Source organism: Apus apus, chromosome 1 (assembly GCF_020740795.1).
Source record: "Apus apus isolate bApuApu2 chromosome 1, bApuApu2.pri.cur, whole genome shotgun sequence".
In the NCBI taxonomy this organism is placed as follows: domain Eukaryota; kingdom Metazoa; phylum Chordata; class Aves; order Apodiformes; family Apodidae; genus Apus; species Apus apus.
Window position 1 is genome coordinate 22,728,287 of NC_067282.1, and position 22,344 is coordinate 22,750,630.

At 37.1% G+C, this 22,344-nt stretch overlaps 1 protein-coding gene across 7 annotated transcripts in view; it reads left to right on the forward strand.

Moving 5' to 3' along the window:
• The window catches only part of B3GLCT (beta 3-glucosyltransferase), a 60,667-nt gene that overhangs the window by 19,968 nt on the left and 18,355 nt on the right, over positions 1-22,344 (forward strand). For all 7 annotated transcript variants that reach the window (XR_007891020.1, XM_051633672.1, XM_051633680.1 and 4 more), the window contains exons 5-8: positions 10,007-10,083; positions 13,435-13,546; positions 18,741-18,877; positions 20,405-20,468. Coding sequence is in view for 6 of the 7 variants with exons in the window: in XM_051633672.1 (XP_051489632.1) it covers positions 10,007-10,083; positions 13,435-13,546; positions 18,741-18,877; positions 20,405-20,468 (390 nt within the window). In the remaining variant the exon portion in view is untranslated. The remainder of the gene's footprint in view (positions 1-10,006; positions 10,084-13,434; positions 13,547-18,740; positions 18,878-20,404; positions 20,469-22,344) is intronic.

Genomic DNA, 22,344 nt, shown 5'->3' on the forward strand with positions numbered 1-22,344 from the left:
TTCCCACAGTGAATTCTGACATCCATAGCTCATCTGAAAGAGACTTTGAAATACTATCAGGCTATGATAGAAACAACTCTGAAAACGTGTCTGGATTTTTCTTGGTCTGTGGTAGCAGTTGCCTTATTTTATTCTTTGTTAGATGTATTCCACAAATGCACAGCCACACATTCTGCTTCCAGATTTACAGCAGGCTGTGTAGCTAAAATTTCCTGGCAGTTCTGAGTCTTGGAGTAAGTCTGAACTGTTCTGCATTTTACCCTTAATGTAAAGCTCACATGCATGGTAATAATGCTGTGGTGATAAAATCCAGTGGAATGATTTCTTGCATACTGCAACAGAGTTGTTTAAACTGAACTGTGTATTTAGAAAAGCTCTTAATAGGCTTAATTTATTGGAGCCCTTTCAAAATTAATACTATAAATAAAGGCAATCCATAAATATATCTGTTGCTTCAACTTCTGGATTTCTTTCTCAAATTTGAGACGCCAGTCTGAAGACCCTGTTTCCTCCTCCCCTTCCTATAATGGCTTCCATGCCTTGGAAGCTGCTTCCAACTGAGACTGATCAGATTATTCATCTTTGGATCTTACAGTTTTCAGCAACATTTAATTGATTTTATTGAAGTGTTAGGCTACATTCTCTTTCTCCATCTCCATGTCTACAACAGTTTATCTTATGGCCTGGTTTTCTACAATACCAAGATTAACTCCATTTTTTAAAACTGGAACAGTGGTGGTTTATTCATAGCTTTAAATTATTATATTTCCCAGTGTTATTAGATCTAGTGTCTATTATTTTTTTTGTTTTGTTTAAAGTGTTAATGTGCAGTCTGTTTCCTTCCTAGCAACAGCTTTCTTTTCTTCTGCAAGGATTTATTAATGTCAAATAAATCTTGCAGGCTTATGAAATGTGCTTGTCACCTTAATTCTTAAAAAGCTTTTTCCTTAAGATGTAAGAGTTTATCCTGCCAGGAGTGGACAGTTTTTCCAGTCTTAATTTATGGAAAACAGGACTCTTTGGCATACCTTCTCTATTACCTTTCCTTCGTTTTCCCTTCTTTGTAGAGCAAAGATCAGATGGCAGTCTATTCCAGAGCTGTTGGGGAAGATACTGTCATGTCATCTGTGATACTAATCTTGTATGCCCACTCTACTTGTCACAGGTCTTGGTGGTCTTTGGCGGATCAGGAGAACTCTTTCCACAGCAAAATGATGAACCTGGCACATGAGTGGCAATAGGCTGTGTGAAGGTGTCTTGCTGAGATGACAAGTTCTCCATTTCTGTGTTGAGGACAGCGACACTGATGGGGTACCTGGAGCATGGGACACTCTTATTTCTCAAAAAAGTGAAGTCTCTGCGGGGGGTTCATCATGCACTCAAAGAATTAGAGTAATTAGGGAACATGGTATTGCAGTGAAAGAGAGGAAGGAAGAAGTTCCAGCCTATATCAGTGGCCTCCTGAACCTACACAGATCCTTGACTGTGTTTCAATTATCTTATTACTCAGTATGAGTTGCTCTTGTGATCCTTTTTTCTGTCTGTTTTGCTTGAGTCAGACAATTGTACCAGTAACTACTAGGAGCCCTGGATCGTCTCTGGTTTATGAATAGAAAATTCTGGATACAAGATTTCTTTGTTCTTTTCTTCCCTCTCACCCCTTTTGGTTAATGCTTTCCATTTAGAGAATCAACACCTAACTTAGACCTGATGATCTTAGAGTCTTTTCCAACTTTATGATTCTATGATTAATGATTCTGTGAGGTATTGCCATACTAGTTGAATTTTGTCTTGAACTTGCATGCTTGGACCTTGCATAATTTGCATATTTTTTGTTGTTTAAAAGATAGAAAACAAATTCATGGATTAATTTAGTATTTTGGACTTGCCGTCATTTTCAGATTCTTGTATGCAGCTTAGCTGGACATTCATTTTTATCCAACCTATTTTCTTTCCACTTTTGCTTCTGTTTGGCCTGACTTCTATTTGTAACATCAATCAAAACTTTCAAATTTTTATAGTCTTCCACATCTGTCCATAAAACTTCACGTCTGTTATGTTGGTAGAGTTTGCAGTGTAAAAAAATCTTGTCTCTAATAAGTGCTTGCATTTAAGTGGTCAGTGTATGAAGTTCATATTTCCCCTCATCCGTAGTAACATCTGCATTTGTTTGTTTTCTGATGTATTACTTACTCTACTTTTTGTCTGATATCAGCATGTTCTTGGTCATTTTCTTTCCTGTTGAGTATATAGTCTGTCTTCATAATGCTTAATTTCTTTAAGGAATTGCCTTTTTAAAATACACCTGTTCCTTTTGGGGCCTTGATATTTGGGTGCTCAATTTTTGAAATGCTTCTAAGCTCTGATCTGTTGAAGGGTGAGGTGCCCCAAGTTCCAAAAATCAAACCTTTTGAAAATGTTTGAGGAAAAGTGTACAAAATTACTATTTAGCTTGGAAAATGTATTTCTGGGTTCTCTTGAACTTTTTTTCTTCAGATTCATCTTGTAGGACTTTACAAATTGGACAGACTTTGTTTCATCTCTGCTTTCCTCCAGCTGTTCTCCTGCCTTTTTGTTTTAATTGTTTGATCTCTGTGACTTTCCAGTAGGCCCTTGTTTCTCATTCTGCAAAGGTACCAGAATCCTTTTGACACTTACTAGGCTTTATTATCCACAAAATCAATGTCTAGCTTGTTAATTATTTTGTTTGAAACTGTAAAGCTTACCTGTACTGTAATGCTAGAAGATAAAAATTATCTTCCAATAATAAATATTCAGTAGATTTGAAAGAAATAGCAGAAGTTGAAGAACACTGCACTAATGAGAGTTATTTAAAGTTTTAGTAATGGCAAATGGGCTTCTCTCAGCCCTGCCTTGTACAGCATACACTGTTTTTGTGTAGCTGCTTTTCCTAGTCAAATATGTGATAACTGCAGTGGCTTTTGTATGCAGAAAATTGGACCTGTCACCTTACAGACATGACTTCTCATGTCAGGACAAAAAAATATAGATGAAATTGGCAAGTTTTAAGTGTTTTAGAAAAAGATGCCTCTCAGCCTCTTCTGCAGCAATCTCTGCATACATGATTGGATTTTGCCAAGGGATATCTTTGTTAGTGAAGAGTAAGAGGTTGATCTAAAGTTTCCTCTCCCACTGCGACAGCTGTCTGCCATGTTGACAGTCATCTGTCATATTGCTCAATCATCTTTGAATAGAGTGCTTTCAAGTACATATGAGACTAGAATTACTAAATAATGAGAAATTATTTAAAATCAGTACTAGTTTAGTTTTCTTTGTTTCTTTTAAGCTCTCCTGAGCACAACATTTCTTGCCTTGGGGAAGCTTCTTTCTGTTCTCCAGTTCCTTCTCTTATTCATTTCTCCTCCATAAGTTAGAAAATCTATGTTAGGTTAATTGGTAAGAGTCTACTGGGGTGAAGGGACCTGCTGGCCCATGTATCACATTAAGTCAGCTAGGGTGATGACTGCCTCAAACTCACTGTTAGTGAAAGTTGATGCTCCACACTTATTTGTCTGTAAATATAAAAGTCTGCTAATAAATTGAAATACTTAAAACCCTCTGTGAGGCTAAGAATTTCAGTAGATCCTGCAATAAAAAGTTGAAGTTTAGTGAGCTTGTATAGTTTTCCATAGGCTAAAGGGAAAGAAGAGCAGACTGCAGAAACAAACCATCATCCATTGGTGTGTCCTACATGTTGAATTTGCAAACCATCCAATGTTAGAATAGTCTTCATAGATTTTGAAGGGACAATTTACTAATAATAAAAGAATCAACAGAAATCCATAAATAGCTTAATTCACACAATCACAGAATCTTAGGGGTTGGAAGGGACCTCAAAAGATCATCCAGTCCAACCCCCCTGCCAGAGCAGGGTCACCTAGAGCACATCACACAGGAACGTGTCCAGGCAGGTTTTGAATGTCGCCAGTGAAGGAGACTCCACAACCTCTCTGGGCAGCCTGTCCCAGTGCTCTGTCACCCTCACAGGAAAGAAGTTTTCTCTGATGTTCACATGGAACCTCCTGTGCTCCAGTTTGCACCTATTGCCCCTTGTCCTATCACTGGACATCACTGGAAATTTTCATTTATTAAATGGTTTTATGTATTAGTTCTGATTGAGAAAGGATTTTAGTATTGTGGCTGGTACCATCGATGTATGAGTTTTTACTTAAAAGCAAAGTCTTAAACACCCATTCTAAATAAAGAATCTTACTCAGATCAGTTGGCAACTTAATTATTATGGTTCACCATTAATACCTGCTTTCATGAATAATAGCTATGTACTGTATATCACACATCTGTCTTCTGTATGATTGTTTTTATTTAGTGTACCAGCAAACTGTGAGCTGTGGAGACAGTATTCTTGACAGATTTTTATCCATGCAAGTGATAAACAAATGGCACTAAAATACAATTTACTGTTGTCATTCTAGCCTACTGTCTCATTATACACAGCTCTGGTAGCATTTCTTATAGTAAGTACTCAAATATTTTCCAGATTTTTCTACATCTTTCTTGTCTTGTTACAAAATAAGACTGACTTTGGGATGTTGGTGAACATTAACTCTCAAAAAGACAAAACAGAGAAGATAGAGGATTCTAGGGGCGGAAGAAGAAAATGCAGTATAAATTGGTGAGAACGCCTATATTGTTGAAGTTTCTCCCTCCAAAGGTCCACTTTTTAATTAACAAGTTCAAATACTTGTCTCAGTTTTCAAAATTCAGACTGCTGCTCAAACTAAATATTACAATGACTTTAAATCCATGTAATTATTTTATTTTTTATTAGATCCCAGTTAACTGAAAGTATAGCAGATATGCCAAACACTTGGCACATCTGGAATAGTTTTTGGACTATTTCTACATTAGCAAGTAGCTGAATGCAAAATGAGCAAATAGGAAGAGCAAAGTAGTTGTGGCTGAGGAGTTAACACTAGTGTTACATGACATTTCAAAGGGTTTTGCTTTGAACTAGTTCTGATTTGGTTCTGTGAACTAGAAGTCTGTTAGCAGCATGTCTTCTGGTTTAATTCCATTCCAAAGGAATACAGTTTGTGCAGTCTGTGATGTCAGACAGCGCAGTGATTAGGAAAAATTGCACAAAAATGGACTAACCTAGACTGAATATATGAGACAGTGTTAGGAAGCAGTAGGAGCTGGTTTTGGTCTAGGTTTCCATCTTGCAATTAGGTTTGAACTTTATTGACTGAGTATGTCTTTTTTAGATATTAATATGTATGATTATAATTTTGAAGTAGATCAATACCTCTGAATGTTATTCACGTGTCAGTAATTACAATAATTAAATTAGTTAGCTTTTTGTATTGTGTAGTTTGAAAAGTCACAGAATCACAGAATTGTCATGGTTGGAAAAGACCTCTAAGATCACCATGTCCAACCATCGACTCCCTCCAGTCCTAAAATAAAATAATAAAATGAGAATGTAAAAAGAAAGAAAACGTCCACTGGAGTATGTCCTGAAGTGCTTCATCTAAACAGTTTTTAAATATCTCCAGGGGTGGTGACTCCACCACCTCCCTGGGCAGCCTGTTTGAGCATCTGGCCATTCTTTCAGTTAATAAATTCTTCCTAGTATCTAGTATAAACTGCCCCTGGTGCAACTTCAGGCCATTTCCTCTACTCTTACTGTTATTTACTTGAGAGAAGAGGCCAACATCCACCTCCCTACAGCCTCGATTCAGACAGAGAGGGCAATTAGGTCTCTCCTCAAAGGACTTGTTCTCCAGCCCCTTCACCAGCTCAGTTGCCCTTCTGTGAACTTGCTGCGCCAGTCAGGAGTTGACAGCTCTATCAGCAAGCACTAATTGAAGACTCCAGACTTCATTTGGAGCTTTGAAACAGGTAGCCCAATCTAGATTAAAATAAATAAAAGTAGAATTATTGTATGGTTTTTGACTAATTGGGCAAGGCAGGTGAGTTGGCATAATTCATGTGTTGATAGACAATTATTTGGAAAAAAATAATTTTGTAAAAATAGAGTATTTTCTTGAGTCTTCTTATGTCCTCATCATCTGAATTGTGACCTATCCAGGTTTTCATCTGCAAGACTGGAGGCAGTTGTATTGATGTTGACACATTTTTTGCTCCTGATCATGGAAAACAGGCATGCTTATAAGTTCTTTGTATGGCTGTTTTTCAGTTTGTAACCGGACAGTTGTTTGTACCAGTAGTTGTGATGTCCCATCAACACACTGGAAACCAGATTAACACTGATTACTACTGACAATAAGTGAATTATTTGTGGATCACAAAAAGCTTAATGGATCTTTTTACTGAATTTCTAATTGTGGGAACTCCAGGCAGCACATTAGCAACTGGCAGCATTATATTGTGCATGCTGAAATTTACTCCCACTACTGTTGAAGAACAAGCCAGTAAAATAAAAAATATTTCCCACATGAAAAAGTTACATCAATAATAATTACTAGTTTTGAAGGCAGAAATATATTGTACCAGAAACCTTTCTTTTTCATGATGAAATTGCTGGAATATCAATCATTGTGTGATAAACTAACTCTCTAAAATTCAGTCTCTTCAGATACCAATACTCATTGTAGATTTTTCCCAGGCAATGAGTTCTTGGATCTGACCTGCAAGTGCTCAAAAGCCAGTGGTTTAGTTGTGCATTCGAGCATATTTTACTGGCAGCTAAGCTATGTCCTGAGGATTTCAATATAATGTACAGTAGGAAAATGGAATAAGATTACTTCCTCTTTATTAAGACTCTTCCTTTTTTTTGCTTTTCATCTGAAGTTATAGTCAGGAACACTGCAATTCACTTTTTTAAGTTGCAGCTATTACCTCCATGTGACTGGGTAAATGCTTCTGTCTTTTCTTTAATGTAAGTTTGTTTGACAACAGATTTACACACAGCATCTTGCTCTTGATTGATGAGAGTAGAGTACAGCTGTGGCCTTTCCCTGAACCCTTTGAAACTGCACATAATATATTGAGAAAACTCAAATTATTTTTTAAAATTATAAGCAGACATCTGAGAATAGAACAGAAGCAGATATTCTCTCTTAACAGAAAATAGTAGATTATTACTTTAGACTTCCTAAGGAGTGAAACATTACAAAATGTCTGTTTATTGGATATTATGCTTCATTAGCAATGTGGGTTTTTTAAAACAGCTTGAAGGGAGTAATAGAGCTAAGGTTTAAAAAGGTCATTACAAGATCCCAGATTACTGACTTGTTAAACAGAAGCAAAGTGCTTTATTTTAAAATAGTACTTTAAATCATTAATCGGTTTTATTTGAGGGGATATATTGAAATAATGCTTTGGCCTGGTTTCTTGGACTTGATGCTCTGATAAATGTTTATACTTATGTCTTTAAAACAAAAAACTTTGAATATTTGAAAATATTTGAAATGTGTCTTATATTTTTCAGTTTTAGGGAATTGTTAGAATATGGAGAAGATATAGTGTACAGTGTAGTATTCAACATCCCTTTACAAATTGATTGACCCACTGGGTTTAGAGGTAGGAGGTTTGCTCTTGCTTTCTGTCATTTTAGAAATCTTCAGGACAGGTACAGGAGTGCCATGTTTGTGGAAAGAAATCTGTAGGGAGATTTCAGTGTGTATTCCACAACTCTCCTTTGTCAAAGTGCTCATAATGGATGAATCAAAGAGCTTGCTCTATTTAATCTCGCAAGGGAGGGCTGAGAAGAGGATAGATAGGCTAGCTCTGACCATGATTTAGGCTTAATTTCTGAAAAGAAGGTAAGAGAGTAGGGAAAATATTCAGTGCTTGTAAACCATGTAGAGCAAAAGCTTGGAAAACATTTCTAATTCAATAACAGTGTCTAGGGTTTAGGATGCCCCCTCCTGTTTCCCAGTTCTGGGTTTCATGAGGCAGCTTAATAAACTGCAGGTACCAGTATACTGGACTCATTAAGAGCAGATTCCTGTACACTTCTGTATTCTTCTGCAATGTGAGATTCCTGTACACTTCTGTATTCTTCTGCAATGTGTTGCAAATTTGCCGTTTGCTCTGCTCAGGTGACTCAGTAATATAACAGTAAACATATTCCTGTCATGTTTTGCATTTCACCTCAGTTCCATAATTCTTAAAATATTGTGTCATGTAGGGCATCTAATAAATACTGGTGAGCAACTTCCAGTTTGAATTACATTATAAGAAGCGTGTTCTCACTAAACTATATGTGTGGGGCAAGATTCAGTTATGCTTAGATGAAATTCAGTGAACTCTGTTCTGCAGAAAAATAAAGCAAGTGCAGGTCTGCTAGAGGGTCTTTGAGCTTGTGACCCAGCTGTGGAAATGCCATTTTAGCTGGGGATGATCTGTGCCATCCTGGGTGCTTACAGAGGTACCTTTTGACCTTGTAGTCTATGAAATTTTAGCCCTTTTCTTTGTTTTCACATGATACTGTTTCGTTCTCTATAAACTGTGCATTTCTTATATAGGTTTTGGTAAAGTAACATGAAATTGCATGTAGTACTGAAAGATTTATGGTACTTGTTTCAGGTTACCAATCCTTTTAATCATTTCTTTAAAAATATTTTATTCTGAATTATCTTTTTCTTCATTGCACATGCTCTGTTGCTCTCCAAATCTGACATCAGGTACTTTTTGCCCTTTTTCTTTGTACTGAAGATAGAATAAGTAAGATTAGTAGGTCAACCCAGATACACTAGATTCAGAGAGAAAATAATAAAATGAGAAAGGAAAAGCAACAGAGATCCTCCTGTGTGTGGGTGTGTGTGGGTGTGCTGGGCGCTGAGGCTCAGGCTGGAACCAGGGCAGGCAGGCAGGGTCCCAGCACCAGTGTCCACAGCAGGGGGGTGTCCCACGCAGAAAGCGTCCGAACGAGCCTCAGGGAGGAGGGAAGGGCCCACCTGCTGCACTTGCCCCTTTGATACCCCCTGACCCACCTTTCCCCTCAGTGTCACTGTCCAGAGCCAGTGAGCGTCCATGAGCCCCAGGTTAGGGCGGTGACTGCCAGGGGCACAGGATGGCTTGCTGCTCATCCTTTCTGTCCCGGACCACATCTGTTGTTTTGGGTTCAGTTGTCCTTGAGAAGCAAGTCTGTTTTAGTCTGTTAGCTGGGGATAATCAGGAGAGGCCTTCGCTGGCTTGAAAGGCATTTTGTTTAGACTTATGTGGGGAAGAAAATAACTGTTTCCCACACCAGGAATAGGTAGTTAATCAATGGAGTAAGATAACTGCCTGTATATTATGGGAGATAGAGAGCTCTCCCATTTTTTATATGAACTACTGAATAAATTATGCAGTTGGGTTTGTCAGAGGACCATGTTTAAAGGATATTTTCTTGGGAGCTTCCCCAGAATGACAGGTTGTCTGCTAAACATCTGGATCTATCACACTAGGGAGATTTCACGTGATAAAAGAGCAAAGAAATTTATAGGAAAAAAAGTTGTTTTGTAGGAAGTTTCTTTGATTTTTCAGTAAGAAAAAAATGTGAACTACTTGTTTTGATTTTTGCATAAGCCCATTGGGGTTTTGTCATGCTGTTAGTGTGACAGGTCAGAGCTGAACTTGGCAAAGTAAAGTGTGTTAGAACTCTCACATAATTGCTGTGTAACATGATTATCAAATGGAAAACTTTGCAGAATACCCTACGTAATTTTAAAGTTTATTTACAGTATGGAATTTTATGATATGGTAAAGAAATAAGTATGATATATTCCTTAATTGATCACATGGGACCGATAGAAAACATTTAACTTGAAGTGGTTTTGCTTTATATCTAGTAGAGAATTAAGAAATCCTGAGTTGGAAGAAGCATTTTCCCTGAATTGCAGTTCACCTTGTTTCATACCATTCTAAGTCATCTATTCTGCAGGGCCACTTATCAGTAAAAAACAGTTAAGAACTAAGTAGTCATTCCAGAGTAATTTTTTAAGGTTAGTTGGTGTTTAGAAAAAAAAGTGCATTTAAGTCAAGTTTAATGGGAATGGTTTTGTTTTTCTTGAAGGAATTACCTGTGGTTCTGCTTACTCATCAGATGGAAGGGCATGAAGGTGCATGGACAATATTACCATTAATGAGAGAGTAAGTGTAACGAATGCCAGTTATTTTTAGAATTATTTGTAACCAAGAACATAAATATTAATTACTCAAAGGTCTTTTTTCAGAAGTAAAGTGCATGAATGAGAGTTGTAACCTTATCTTTTCACTTGCTTACTTTACTGGTTTTTTTGGTTTTCCAAATAAATTTTATTTTAAATTTCCTTAAATCAGTGAAAGCTGTTTTAAATAAAAGAAAAACAATAATATAGCATGACTGAATAGCTGCCTTCTTGAAGTCACTGTAGGTTTAAAAATTATTGGGGAAGTCAGTCAAATACCATTTTAAAATGCGTGTTTTCCTATTTGGTCCTCACTTGGCACAGTGTAAAGTATGAGATATTTCAGAACATTGGACCTTTCAGATTACTTGGCTGAATTAAGTGAATAAAAAGGTTTTAAAAATAATGATACCTGTTTTGGGTTTCTATCTTTTATTGCTTTCAGTGTTTCTTGGAGGTAGTATGCCTCTATAGTGCAAAGGTGCAGGTTTCAACATTTTTTTTAGAAGCTCATTTGGCCAGTTTTCATCCTGCTATGGTCAGAGAAGGCAGGTTATCTCAAATACCTTTTTGTCTTAGCGTGTGCAGATGGCTCCAAGGAAGACATGCTGCATTTACATGGTAGTATGTTGCAAACTGTTAAGAAGCAAGGATTCTTGTTTCAGGAAGTCCTAAAAGCTCCATGGTGCTGAAGGCTATCCTGTGCCTAAAACTTGCACTTGAAATGCATGCAACCTCTTGAGCCCCAATTTAGTTAATATAATTTGAGTTACTTAGAAGGATGCTTTTGTTTGATTTGAGTTTTTTGCATCAGAGTGGTTGCAGGGACAGGATGCTTTTCCTTCTGCTTTTCCTTGCTTTCTGTGTGTGTAGAAACATGAAAATAGTACTTGCATAGTAGCTGTCTCTGAGATACATGTAAACTGTGAAAAGAAGCAAAAGGAGAATTAAAGTAAATTGTTTATGTTCCAACTATTATCTATCATTGTTTTTCTGTCCAAGCACCTGTTTCAGTGACCTAGTGGTTCCTCTTCTGAATTATTTGTCTCAGTGCCAGGGTTTACAGCCACAGCTCTTACAAGAGAGCAGAACTCAGGAGAAAAATACAAATGCTCATTTGTATGTTAAAACAGAAGAAAATTCTTCAGAAATCAGAAGGGAAAGCTTAAGTACAAGATTTCCATCTTGATAATTCTGGAATATGCCACTTTTAGGAGAAAAGAAACATGGAGTAGTTCAGAAGTATGTCGATGTCGTGAGGCTTGTACTGTTTAGTTTTCTTGATGGACAGAAGAGGAGGATGGGAGATCACCCCGTTCTGCAGCAGCTGTTGGAATTGTGATATAAAATGTATTCTTATCTGGAAACTGCTTTCAAAAGAATAGCTTTCCTCAGTTCTGAAGTTGTCAGCATTTTTAAAGAGGCCTCTAAATATTTATAACAATTCTTACCTCTTAGTTTTTGAGCATAGGTCAACTTGACCAAAATACTTTATTTCAGATCAAACCATAAAACATCAATTGTTGTGGGGTTTTTTTACACAGTGGATGTTTTATTACTGTCTCCAAAAGGCCCACCACATTTCTTCTCAGTAACCATGTTCATTAAGCAGAGAAGTATTTTTTTTAATTGTGACCCCAAAACTGTATCTTACCTGAGTATCTCCAATGTCTCCTTGCAATCTGAACTCCAAAGCTCTGTGGTATGAGGTCTGTATAAGCCTCTCTGCAGGCCTTTAACACTTAGCCATCCATTTTGTCCATCAACAGCTAGATTAACAGATTATTCTTTTGGTGAACTTGCATGTGCTATATTCACAAGATACAGTAAGCCTTTCTGGGTTGTCATTCAGGTGTATTCTCCTTGCCCTTCACCCACCTGCTTTTGTATAACCAGATATTTCTCCTAAAGTTCTAACTGAGCATTAAAGCATGAGAGAAAAGCCTTCACAGAGCATTAAATACTGTACATATCTAAAAACATTAGGGTGTTTGATACTCTTTCTGTACTTGTTTGGCAAGTTTCAGAAGGAATGGCTAGAAAGTGTCTTTCCCAGCTGATTGTGTCTTTTTTTTTTTCTTGTCTGAAGGGCAGAGATGCCCAGATTTCAGTGTTGAGTAGACAACAAGTATATGATCCTACGAACTAAAGGGATGAATGGATCCTGAGTTCTTCTGGCTGTTACAGTATAGCACATTAAGTATCATAAGCAGAAAGCAGTGAATACTTGCAAGACATAAAGGAAGCTTTATAGGAAGGTGATTGTCATGGTTTAACCTCAGCCAGCAACTAAGCACCAGACAGCCACTCACTCACTCCCCTGCCCCTGTGGGATGGGAGGGAGAATCAGAAGGGTATAAAGGTGAGAAAACTCGTGGGTTAAGATAAAGACAGTTTAACAGGTAAAGATAAAATCATGTATGCAAGCGAAGCAAAACAAGGAATTCATTCCCTTCTTCCCATCTCCAGGAAAGCAGGGCTCCATAACGCCTAACAGTAACTTGGGAAGACATGTCTGATTTTATGAGTAGACAGCACTGTAGAGAAACAAATCTGTGATGTTTATAGGTGCTAATTTTGTTATCCCCCTCTTCAGATTATTTAAAAAATTCAATCAACATAAAAGCTATGCAAAGGAAACTGAACAAGATAGTTGGTTGGTTGTTTTGTTTTTTTTCCATTAGGATGTCATGAATTTATAAGGTTTTCTTTTGTTGAGTAGTGGAAGAGTGAAGCTGGTAGGAGTAGAGAAATGAGGAATGAGAATTTTTTGAAGGAGTCAAGACTCCTGCACTGACTATAGTGTTAGCTTTGAAAAAGGTAGGGGAGCCCCTTCAATCTGTGTAATGTCACTGTACTGAAAAAGCTAATGAATCTTCTGGGTTGGAGGTGATAATTGTCAAACATCTGTGAAAAAATCTCTCATTAGGCATGTTCATGGTAGTTGCAATGGTGTTAGATGTCCAGCAGTGAGGTTCCTTGGCAGAAAGTTGAGGTACAGAGGGGAAAGTAACTTAAAACGTTATCTGTAAACTTCTGAATTCATAGGTGGCTATTAGACCTGTAGTACCTATACATTCCTATGTGAAGAATCTTTATGTATCTCTGTTCCCTTCTTTCTGGAATAACTGGTGCTATATAAATAGCAGGCAAAGCAGTATCTTTATCCATTCACTGTAGCCTTGATATTTAATTCTAAGTTAGTAATAAAAGTTTCAGTTTCATAATAAAGAAATAATTGATTGCAGAGTACTAATATTTGGGGAATGTGGGTTGAATCTATCATTCTGTTCATAAGCCAGCTTATTAGTAAAATGTTAATTTCTTTTGTTAGCTTCTCTGTTACCTATGGTAGGAACTCCACATGGATTTTCTTCTGTGAAGAAGATACAAGAATACAAGTTGTAAAGCTGCTAGAAACACTTGGAAGATTTGACGGTTCTAAGGTGAAATAAAAACTTAGATATTTAACTTTATTTTGTATGTGCTTGAATGGAGTTTTAGATGAAACATGGAATCATTTTAAGTACAAAATTATAAATTCAGAATTTTAGAATTCCTAGTTACAGAGCAGTTTCTGTGGTCCAGAATTCAATTTTTTGAACAATGCCTGGAAGGTTCAGAGCTCCAAACATGGGAAGAGATGTGCCCAAACAGCTTAAAATAGGGGAATAGATTTCTGTTGCTGAGGCTGAACATGAGCGAGGTATTTAACATGAAACAGTATAAGAACCTGTCTAGCTGCTGAATAACTGTTGAAATTGAGTGGAGAAAAGTTTCCTTTTGTGCATAGCTTGAAAATGATGTAGCAGTAGTAAAAAGATTAATAGAATCTGCCATGTGGTCCCTCTCCATGTTTTCCTGTCTGCCATCAGTTCCAGTTATCATCAGACAGAATGACTGATGTTAGTTTGTCTATATGTCTCTCATCTAATATGGTAGGGTATTTTATTTGCAATCTGTTTCTGAACTCTCTTGGTGCTAAGACAGATTTCTTTACCTGCTGGAAAAGAAATGAGACCAAAAGACTTGCAGAGCAAAAGAAAAATGCAGTCACCAAGGAATAAAGTAAATCTGGCAATGCAGCATGAAAGCTGTTAATTCTCAGTGTTCGGAAGACTCAGCTTGATCTCTGTCCTTTGTCTGGAATGAAAGAAGTAAAAATCTCTTATGTGAAATATGTTTTGCCTCTTTTTTGCTTCCTTGACCGAGTATGGAATCCTGATTCAGGTCTCACTGTAGCATTTTTACTTCTTTTGCAGGCACATGGACTTGTCAGTTTTTTCTCACAATTTTTTTTTTTAATAAAATGGGTAATAATAGTAACTCAGAGATTGCATTTTTTTAACACTGTCTTCAAAATGGCTGAGTGAATATATTCAGACATTTGGAATATCGATTTGTTTCTATTTAAGAAACACCTGCTCCTAATTGATGTTCTAGATTCTGCTCTTATGCCAGTTTTAATCTCTCTGTTGCATCACATGTAAATTCTACTATAATAATAAATTATGTTCAAACCTGCATTGAAAGTAAAAGATTTTGCTCTTCTACATAGTAATCATCATCTTAGTGTAACAGCCCATAACTGATTCCTTATATACAGCAGAAGTCCCTTAGTCAGAAAATGTAAGGAGAGTTAGACCAGAATGAGCTCATTCATTATTCATTTTCAAACATCAGCAGTCTGATTAATAAAAAGCTGGTATACATTAATCACAATAAAAAGTCTAGAAGAGGCATGTGAATAGTTGATGAATCTGCAGGTTTTCAATCTGGATATGTAGAGGTTAGTAACAGAACTATTGAGACTGATATGTAATAGTGAGGGGAAAAAAAAGTGTGAAAGCATCATAAGAGACTGTGGAGAAATATTAAGAGAATGACCTGCATTGATAACCACATTATTGACTGCAGTAAAAACCAGTGAGGAATATCTGGTTTACATAAAGACCTCAAGGCAAGCACTCACATGGTGAATTATATCTGAACATTAGGAAACCCTGTTTTACTGTGAGAGTGACTGAGCACCAGCACAAGTTGCCCAAAGAGGTTATGGAGTCTCCATCCTGAGAGATAACTCACAGACTCTAGATGTGGTCCTGGACAACCAGGAGATGGCCCTGCTTGAGCATTGAGTTAAACCACTTGATCCCTGGAAGTCCCTTCCAACCTCAGCTTCTCTGTGCTTCTGTGTTTTAACAGCAGATTGATTCAACTTGTGCTTTCATAATGGAAGATGGAAGCAAGGTTAAACCAAATTGTATGTGCCTTTCCTCATCCTGTTACCCTAACAGGATGACAGTCTACAGCCCGAAAGATACCCAGAATGAGTAAACCAAGCTGATGGGTATTAATGACTTAGTAGCTGTTGATACCTAAAGGATATAAAAGATCTGTCTGAGGAACAGTTTGTCTTGGAGAATCATAAAAAATCATAAGGTGTTATAGTAAGACACTGTAAGGATGTGACAGCTGAATTCTCCTGTCCTCTGTGTCAGATACAAGTCAAAAGGATGAATTCACCACACTTGTCTTGGTATTTGTAAGTGGGTACAAGAGCAAGTGCAATCAACTTAGAGCAAGTTAGGTAAAGTCAACCCTGCCCTCCTTGAGGTCTGGCATTGAGTTTTCTAGCAGCAAATTCCTTCTATTAATTCTTCCTAGCTATTAGTTTAAAGTGTTCCAAAGTCTTTGGAGTGCTCTTACAGAAGGTAAGTGATTTTTCCTATTTTTTGAAGCACAATATATTAACTGATGCTGTGGATGGTAGTTACCTGTAATGCAATAAACTGCATTATTTTCTCTTATCCAGATTTTTGCCTGTATGCAATTTGATTACCATCACTCCTTAAGTTACTTTATAAGTTCTTTCTCATATAACTAATTTAATCTTGTAAAGGCAGCCTGCACAGTTTGACCTGTCTTGCATATCAGTAAATAAACAGTGTTATGACTAAATAAGCTTGGAGAGTATTGTCTGTTATCTGGAATGCTTTCAGTGTGATTTTTGGCTTAATATTGCCAGAAATAATATTATGTGAAAACCTGAGGAGGGTATGTGTATGGGATTAATTTTGTGTTTTATTTGTAGAGCAGGGAAAGTAAGATGTGGGGTTTTTTAGTCCATACATTGCTTTGATGTAAAAATTAGCATGCAAAATTAGGATAAGTAAAAACTTCTGTTCACTGCATAGCATAACAAAGTGGAGGTTCAGAAAAAAAAAAAGTACTGTCACATTAAAATGTTGCTGTTTATTAACTTTCTGAAGCAGAACAGTGTTTTTATGTTGTCAGTATCTTGAAGCCTTGCAGGCTGTGAAAGAGTTAAAAAATATGTACAAATTTTTATTATTTCAGGGTAATCATCTTTGTGTATAAAAGCTAGTATGTTTGCCCATATTCTTTTATGTCCCAATATTTTGTCTTTTTTTTAATCCTTCCAGTGAACACTATTCAATCCTTTCAAAAAAGGAAGGAGAAAACAAGGTCGGTTGTGATTAAAGGTGTAAGTTCAAGCCTTAGTAAGAAGGTACCAGGTAACAATTCCTACAAAGGTGATTTTAAAAATGGTGGAAAAGCCTCAGCCCTTACCTTTTTTACCTGTTGGGTAGTATTGGTTTAATTTTGGCTGTTTCCTCAACAGATTCCTAAACACTTAGCTGTTGGCCTCAGGAGGCACATGAGGGTAATGGGAGCAAACAAGTTTTCAGCATTTGTGTTACCTGAAGAAGTTGCTGGTCAAGTACAAGATAGATTCAATTTAATTTTCTTGAGAGTAGCTGATCAAAGGAGAGGGAGGAAATGTGCAGAATTCATGGGCAGTGCACTCAGCACCTCACGCAGGGACATGCCATTAACCTTACACTTGCATCAGTCCCTTGGAGAGCTCATGTTCCTGGCAGGGGAACACTATATGTATCCTGTATCTTTGACCCACAGTTGCTTAACATGGGTCCTGGCCATCCTTGCAGAGGTGGGGTTCTTGAAGCAGGCAGCACCCTGTGGCTTTAGCTCTATGTGTGCAGCAAGGCAAGCATCCCTGGTAGCTCCCCAGGGTTGCCCTTTTACTGCTTTCTGGGCTGCCAGGTTGAGTCCTGGTTGGAAGCTCCAGGTTGTATCCAGGTTGCCAGGCTGTGCCTGCTGGGGCAGCCATACTTGCAGACTCCTGCCAGGCTCAGCCAGTGGGTTTTGGCTGGAGATGTCTCCTGGTGTACACAGGTCTCTCTTCTGCTGTTTGCTGACTGGCCCGGGCCAGATCTCACTCATTCCTCTTCATCAACTCTGGGGAGCTATAAAATGTAGCTCAGTCTACATATATAGCAACATCTGCTGGGAGTTAAAAAGGTAGCTACTGAGAAGCAGGATGCTCTTGGGGTTAGATCAAGGTTTTTTGCCCAGATGTTTCTGCCGTACTTTTGCTTGAATATTTTTCCTTTTGTCTTGAATTTTGTTTTATTGATTTACTTTCTGTCAAGTGTGTGAACTGTGCTTATGCCTTGAAGGAATTTTTTGTTATTTCTGATAGCTGCTCCTTAAAAGGAGGAGAAAAATGTAATACTGCAGGGAAGGTGGAGAAAGAATCTTTTGTGAACAAACAGCCACCCTCACTTTGAATCTATTGTAGTGATGAACTTGTAAATTTTCAGGAAAAGAAAAGCCTGAGGTACTGTCATAATGCAAAGAAATCCACACTTTATGCATTTAATAAAATCACTAAGGTAATTCAGAATTCTGATGTCATTTTCTTGTATTTGTAGACATGAAAAGCAGTTGATATTTTTTTATTTTAATTTTTTAAATGTTTTTACATATATACATATATATATACACACAGCATATATTATTTTCCCCCTTCATTGCAGTGCTTATTCTGCAAAAATTTGGAGGGATACTTGTTCTATATCCATCTTAAACAGAAAGATCAGGATAACTGACAGGAACATTAAAAATGTAGTGTTTAAGTCAGAGTCCAGCAGAGTCAGTAGTAAATTCTTAAACACTGTTGTTAAAAACTAATAATACTCCTCAATTTTTTACTTTAGAAATACCTTCTTGGGACCTTCTTCATTTAACTGTTTTAAAGATCCAGGTATTTAAAAATATTTTATTTTTAAGTTCCTTGGATCAAAGAGGCCAGACAGATGGAATTCAAAATGGAGATACTCGTGAAATTCTTGGAACGCAATTCTTTTGGGTGTCTTGTCTAATCAGTAGTGAGTTTGGGCAGTCAGAGACTGGAACAGGATGTCCAGGAGGGTTATGGAATGTATTCAAAATATGACTGGACACAGTCCTGGGCAGCCTACTCTGGCCAACCCTGCCTGAGCAAGGGGATTGAACTAGGGAAACCCAAGAGGTCCCCTCCAACCTCAACCCCTCTGGGAATCAGTGCTCCTTGAACAGGTGGAATCCAGGGCATATGCTGGAGTTTGAAAACACAGTATGTACCTGAACTCAAGAGAATGACTTTTTGTTTCATTTCTTACCAAGTACCATTTTTGTCTGGATTACTGTCAACAATACGCTTCCCTTGTTCTTGTTTTCAGGTTTGCTTCATTCAGCATGAATATAGTCATCAGCTTCACTAAAAGGATGCTGTAGATGAAAAAAAAAAATGTTTTCTATATTCCTTTACAGGAGTGGTTTTTAGGTAAAGCATTATATGATGAAGAATCTACAATAATTCACCATTATGCCTTTGCTGAGAATCCTACAGTCTTTAAATTTCCAGATTTTGCTGCTGGTTGGGCACTTAGCATTCCACTTGTTAACAAGTAAGAATTTAATTTTTAATCACTTCTTAGTTGTTTATTGATAGTAATTAAGAGTGCTGTATTTATAGATTACTTCTAAATGCAAATCAATGTTATTTTAATGAGTTATGATTTCATATGGATTAATATTTTCTCTAAAGCATGAAGGTCTGCCTGCAGTGCAGTTGAAGGTCTTACTGCAGAACTCATAGGTATGCAAAGCCAAATAACTGTGAGCTGTCTTTGAATTGAAGTTGCTGATTGCATTTAGCTATGACAGACAGCTTGAGATCGAGTCAGTCAGTGCAGACTGACCTGTCATAGATTTGACTTCAGAGCCTACACTGAGCTTTTGCTGCTGCCACCTGCCTTATCAGCATCCATGCCAGTGCATGTAAGTCTGCTTCAGTTTGAAGATCTAAGGTGTGTAGCCAGGCACAGCCACGTACAGCAAGCTCTGGGTATGGCTACCTAGACTTGTGTTCCTACTACCTGCCTACCCAGAAAATCCATCTTTGCTAAAATTCCATTTCTTCCCTTTTCTGCACATTCCAAACATAATTATTTTTGATGAACGCTTAAGAATTCATTAGTAGAGAGGGGTACAGAAATAGATTTCTGTATCATTGCTGAGTGTGTGATCCGTTTTGCTTCACTCTTCCTATCTGAAAGTTGTTATGTCAGCTAGTTGATTGTCCACTACTAGTCATTCAACCACTTCAATACCATGGCGTGTAATTTTAAAAATGTGTTCTCCCCCAAACAGCAGTTTTATTCCTGGATCTTCGAGTGGCTGCATTGCCCTCTAGAAGTGTTTCTCCCACACTATAGAGACAAACTAGATGTTTATTTCAGATTAGATGCTTAGTTTTTAATCTGAAATGCAACTTACTGTAGCAAGGATTGATGTAATTTGAAGGTGCCTAAATACTGTGCTTTGGAATACAGAAAACAGTATTTTCTGAAGCTTGAGATGCTGATCAGTATTGGGCTTCAAACGTGTTGCTGCTTTTAATGTCTCGGAAATCTTATGCCAGATTATTCATCAAATTTTTTACTGTGAGAGTGACAGAGCACTGGAACAGGCTGCCCAGAGAGGTTGTGGAGTCTCCTTCTCTGGAGACATTCAAAACCCGCCTGGACGCCTTCCTGTGTGATGTACTCTGGGTGATCCTGCTCTGGCAGGGGGGTTGGACTAGATGATCTTTCAAGGTCCCTTCCAACCCCTAGGATTCTATGATTCTATGATTCATCTACTCCAGGTGACAGTTTCTTCTTGGGCATAAAGAATATATTTAAAATGTGTGTGCTGTAAATAAATATTAACATCACACTATGCTCAACAGAAAAAAAAAAAAAAAAGCTGTATATGAAAAAGAAATATAGTTTCTTCTTGGGGCAATAAATACAGAAGTGTGATTTTTAATTTTTTAAAAAAATTTTTAAGATGGTCATGACTACCAGCTACACTTTGCTGCATACAATAGTGGCTGATTTATTTTTTTCATATGGTTTTTTGAGTAAATTTCTTCATCTTTGATTGTATAGGCTTGCAAAGAAGTTGAAAAGTGAACCACTCAAGTCAGACTTTACAATAGATTTAAAGCATGAGGTAAGCAGTGATGTCATGAAAGAAAAAATTATCTCCAATCTATGTATTTGCATGGTGATAAATGATAATCGCAATAAATTTTCTTAGAGGTTGCTAAAATGTTTCACTGCAATGGCATATTTAATTTCTTTCCCTTCCTTTAGAATATTAAAACGTAACATTTTAAAAGTGTATTTCAAGCATAGAGGATTCAATGAATAAAATGGTGTTCATGTATGAACACCTACATGGCTGTGTACAGTGAAGTATTTTCTAAGACTTGCCCTATAAAGAAGGAAAGATACTTCCAATTCATGAAGCATAAGCTGACATGAATAGTATGTCTGATACACGCCAGCCTCACTCACTTTCTAATTCAGACTACAGAGCTAAATATGATGGAGTTTGGACTAAACCATATGAGGAACCTAGGTGTTGTGTGAACAATCAACTCTACAACTTGCAGCATGGAATTCTGGAATTTATTTATTTTTTTTGCCTCTGGTTTGCAACAGTTTTTAAAGGTAGTTACCAGGTCTTTCAGAAAATAAGTGCCTTTACTGAAAGGAACAGGAGAAGAAAGGAGTGTGGGGACTGAAAGATGATCAGTGGAACCTTTTCTGAAGCTTTTTTATGTTTTCTGCCTTCAAAATGTTTGTGCATCCCACAGTTTTCTACTGTCACCCTGAACCAGGGTAGAAGGGGAGGATGAATCTGTAATAAGCTTAACTGATTTTCAGCCTGAAATTGGGTGATGTTGAATTAGTTTTAAGTTCTAAAAACTCTCCTGAAAGTCAACTATATATTGTGTTTCCAGCCCAGAAGAAAACCTACCTTACTGAAACTACTGCTCCTGTTCCAGATCTTTATTCTGTAATATTTGTAAAGCTCCTCATTTCCAACATAAATCTACAATGTATTTCAAGAGTATAAATTGATAGCATATTAAATGAATTTGGTTTTATGCTAACACTATTCTTTCACATACTTTCCCCTCCTCGACTGATGTAGTTCTCAAAAGCAGTTGGACTATTCTCAGCTTTCATTCTGCTACATGAGTTAAGCCAACAAGCTGTTTCTTTCCTCTTGTTAATTTTTCTAAATGCGAGACCTTGGGCTTCACACTGCTAATACTCTTTTTCTAAGTTATCTCAAAGTCATTCTTATGTTCCCAATATTCCAGCCTACCTCAGCATTAGCAAAGCCTCTGCACATAGTGTCATGAAAAAAACCAGAAATCACTAGCAGACATTTTTTATGTGCCACAGATTGCTTAATGAAAAACAGTTGATCACTGGACTGGCAAAATTAACTTCTATCCACTTCTTATTCCGTTAGCAGTGCTTTGCATGTGTTTCATTTCAGATTTATTGCCATAGATAACCTTCTTCAGACCTGTAGTTATTCTTTCTGCATAGTCTGCTGTCTCCCTAGAGACACTTCCATTCCCCCTCATTTATTTTATAGTTCACCATCTTCTCGTTCTTAAATGATTTTAATCTCTGCATCTTTCTTGTGTGAATCAAGATTGACAACAAATTGAAGGATATAATGTGATCTAATGATTGTGTGTAATGTTTAAATTTAGGAAGGATAATAAAATTTTTAAGAAATGTAGAAATGTTTTAGTTTGATAGTGTCCTAATAATGTGTGCCTCTAGACCCTGGTATTTTATTCTGCTCTGTATCAGGGTTTTTTTCACCCTATTGCCTTCCAAGTCTGTTTATATCACTTCCCATCTGTATGGCCTAGTTTGCAGATATGGTAGAGGGTTTTTGTCATGCTGCTGCTCATTCATAGATTATTTTTTAGACTTTTTAACTGCACAATACATAGCATGTTCCCTAATGCTTATTCAAAACTGGAAATGAATAACTTTTTTTATATCTAACATTA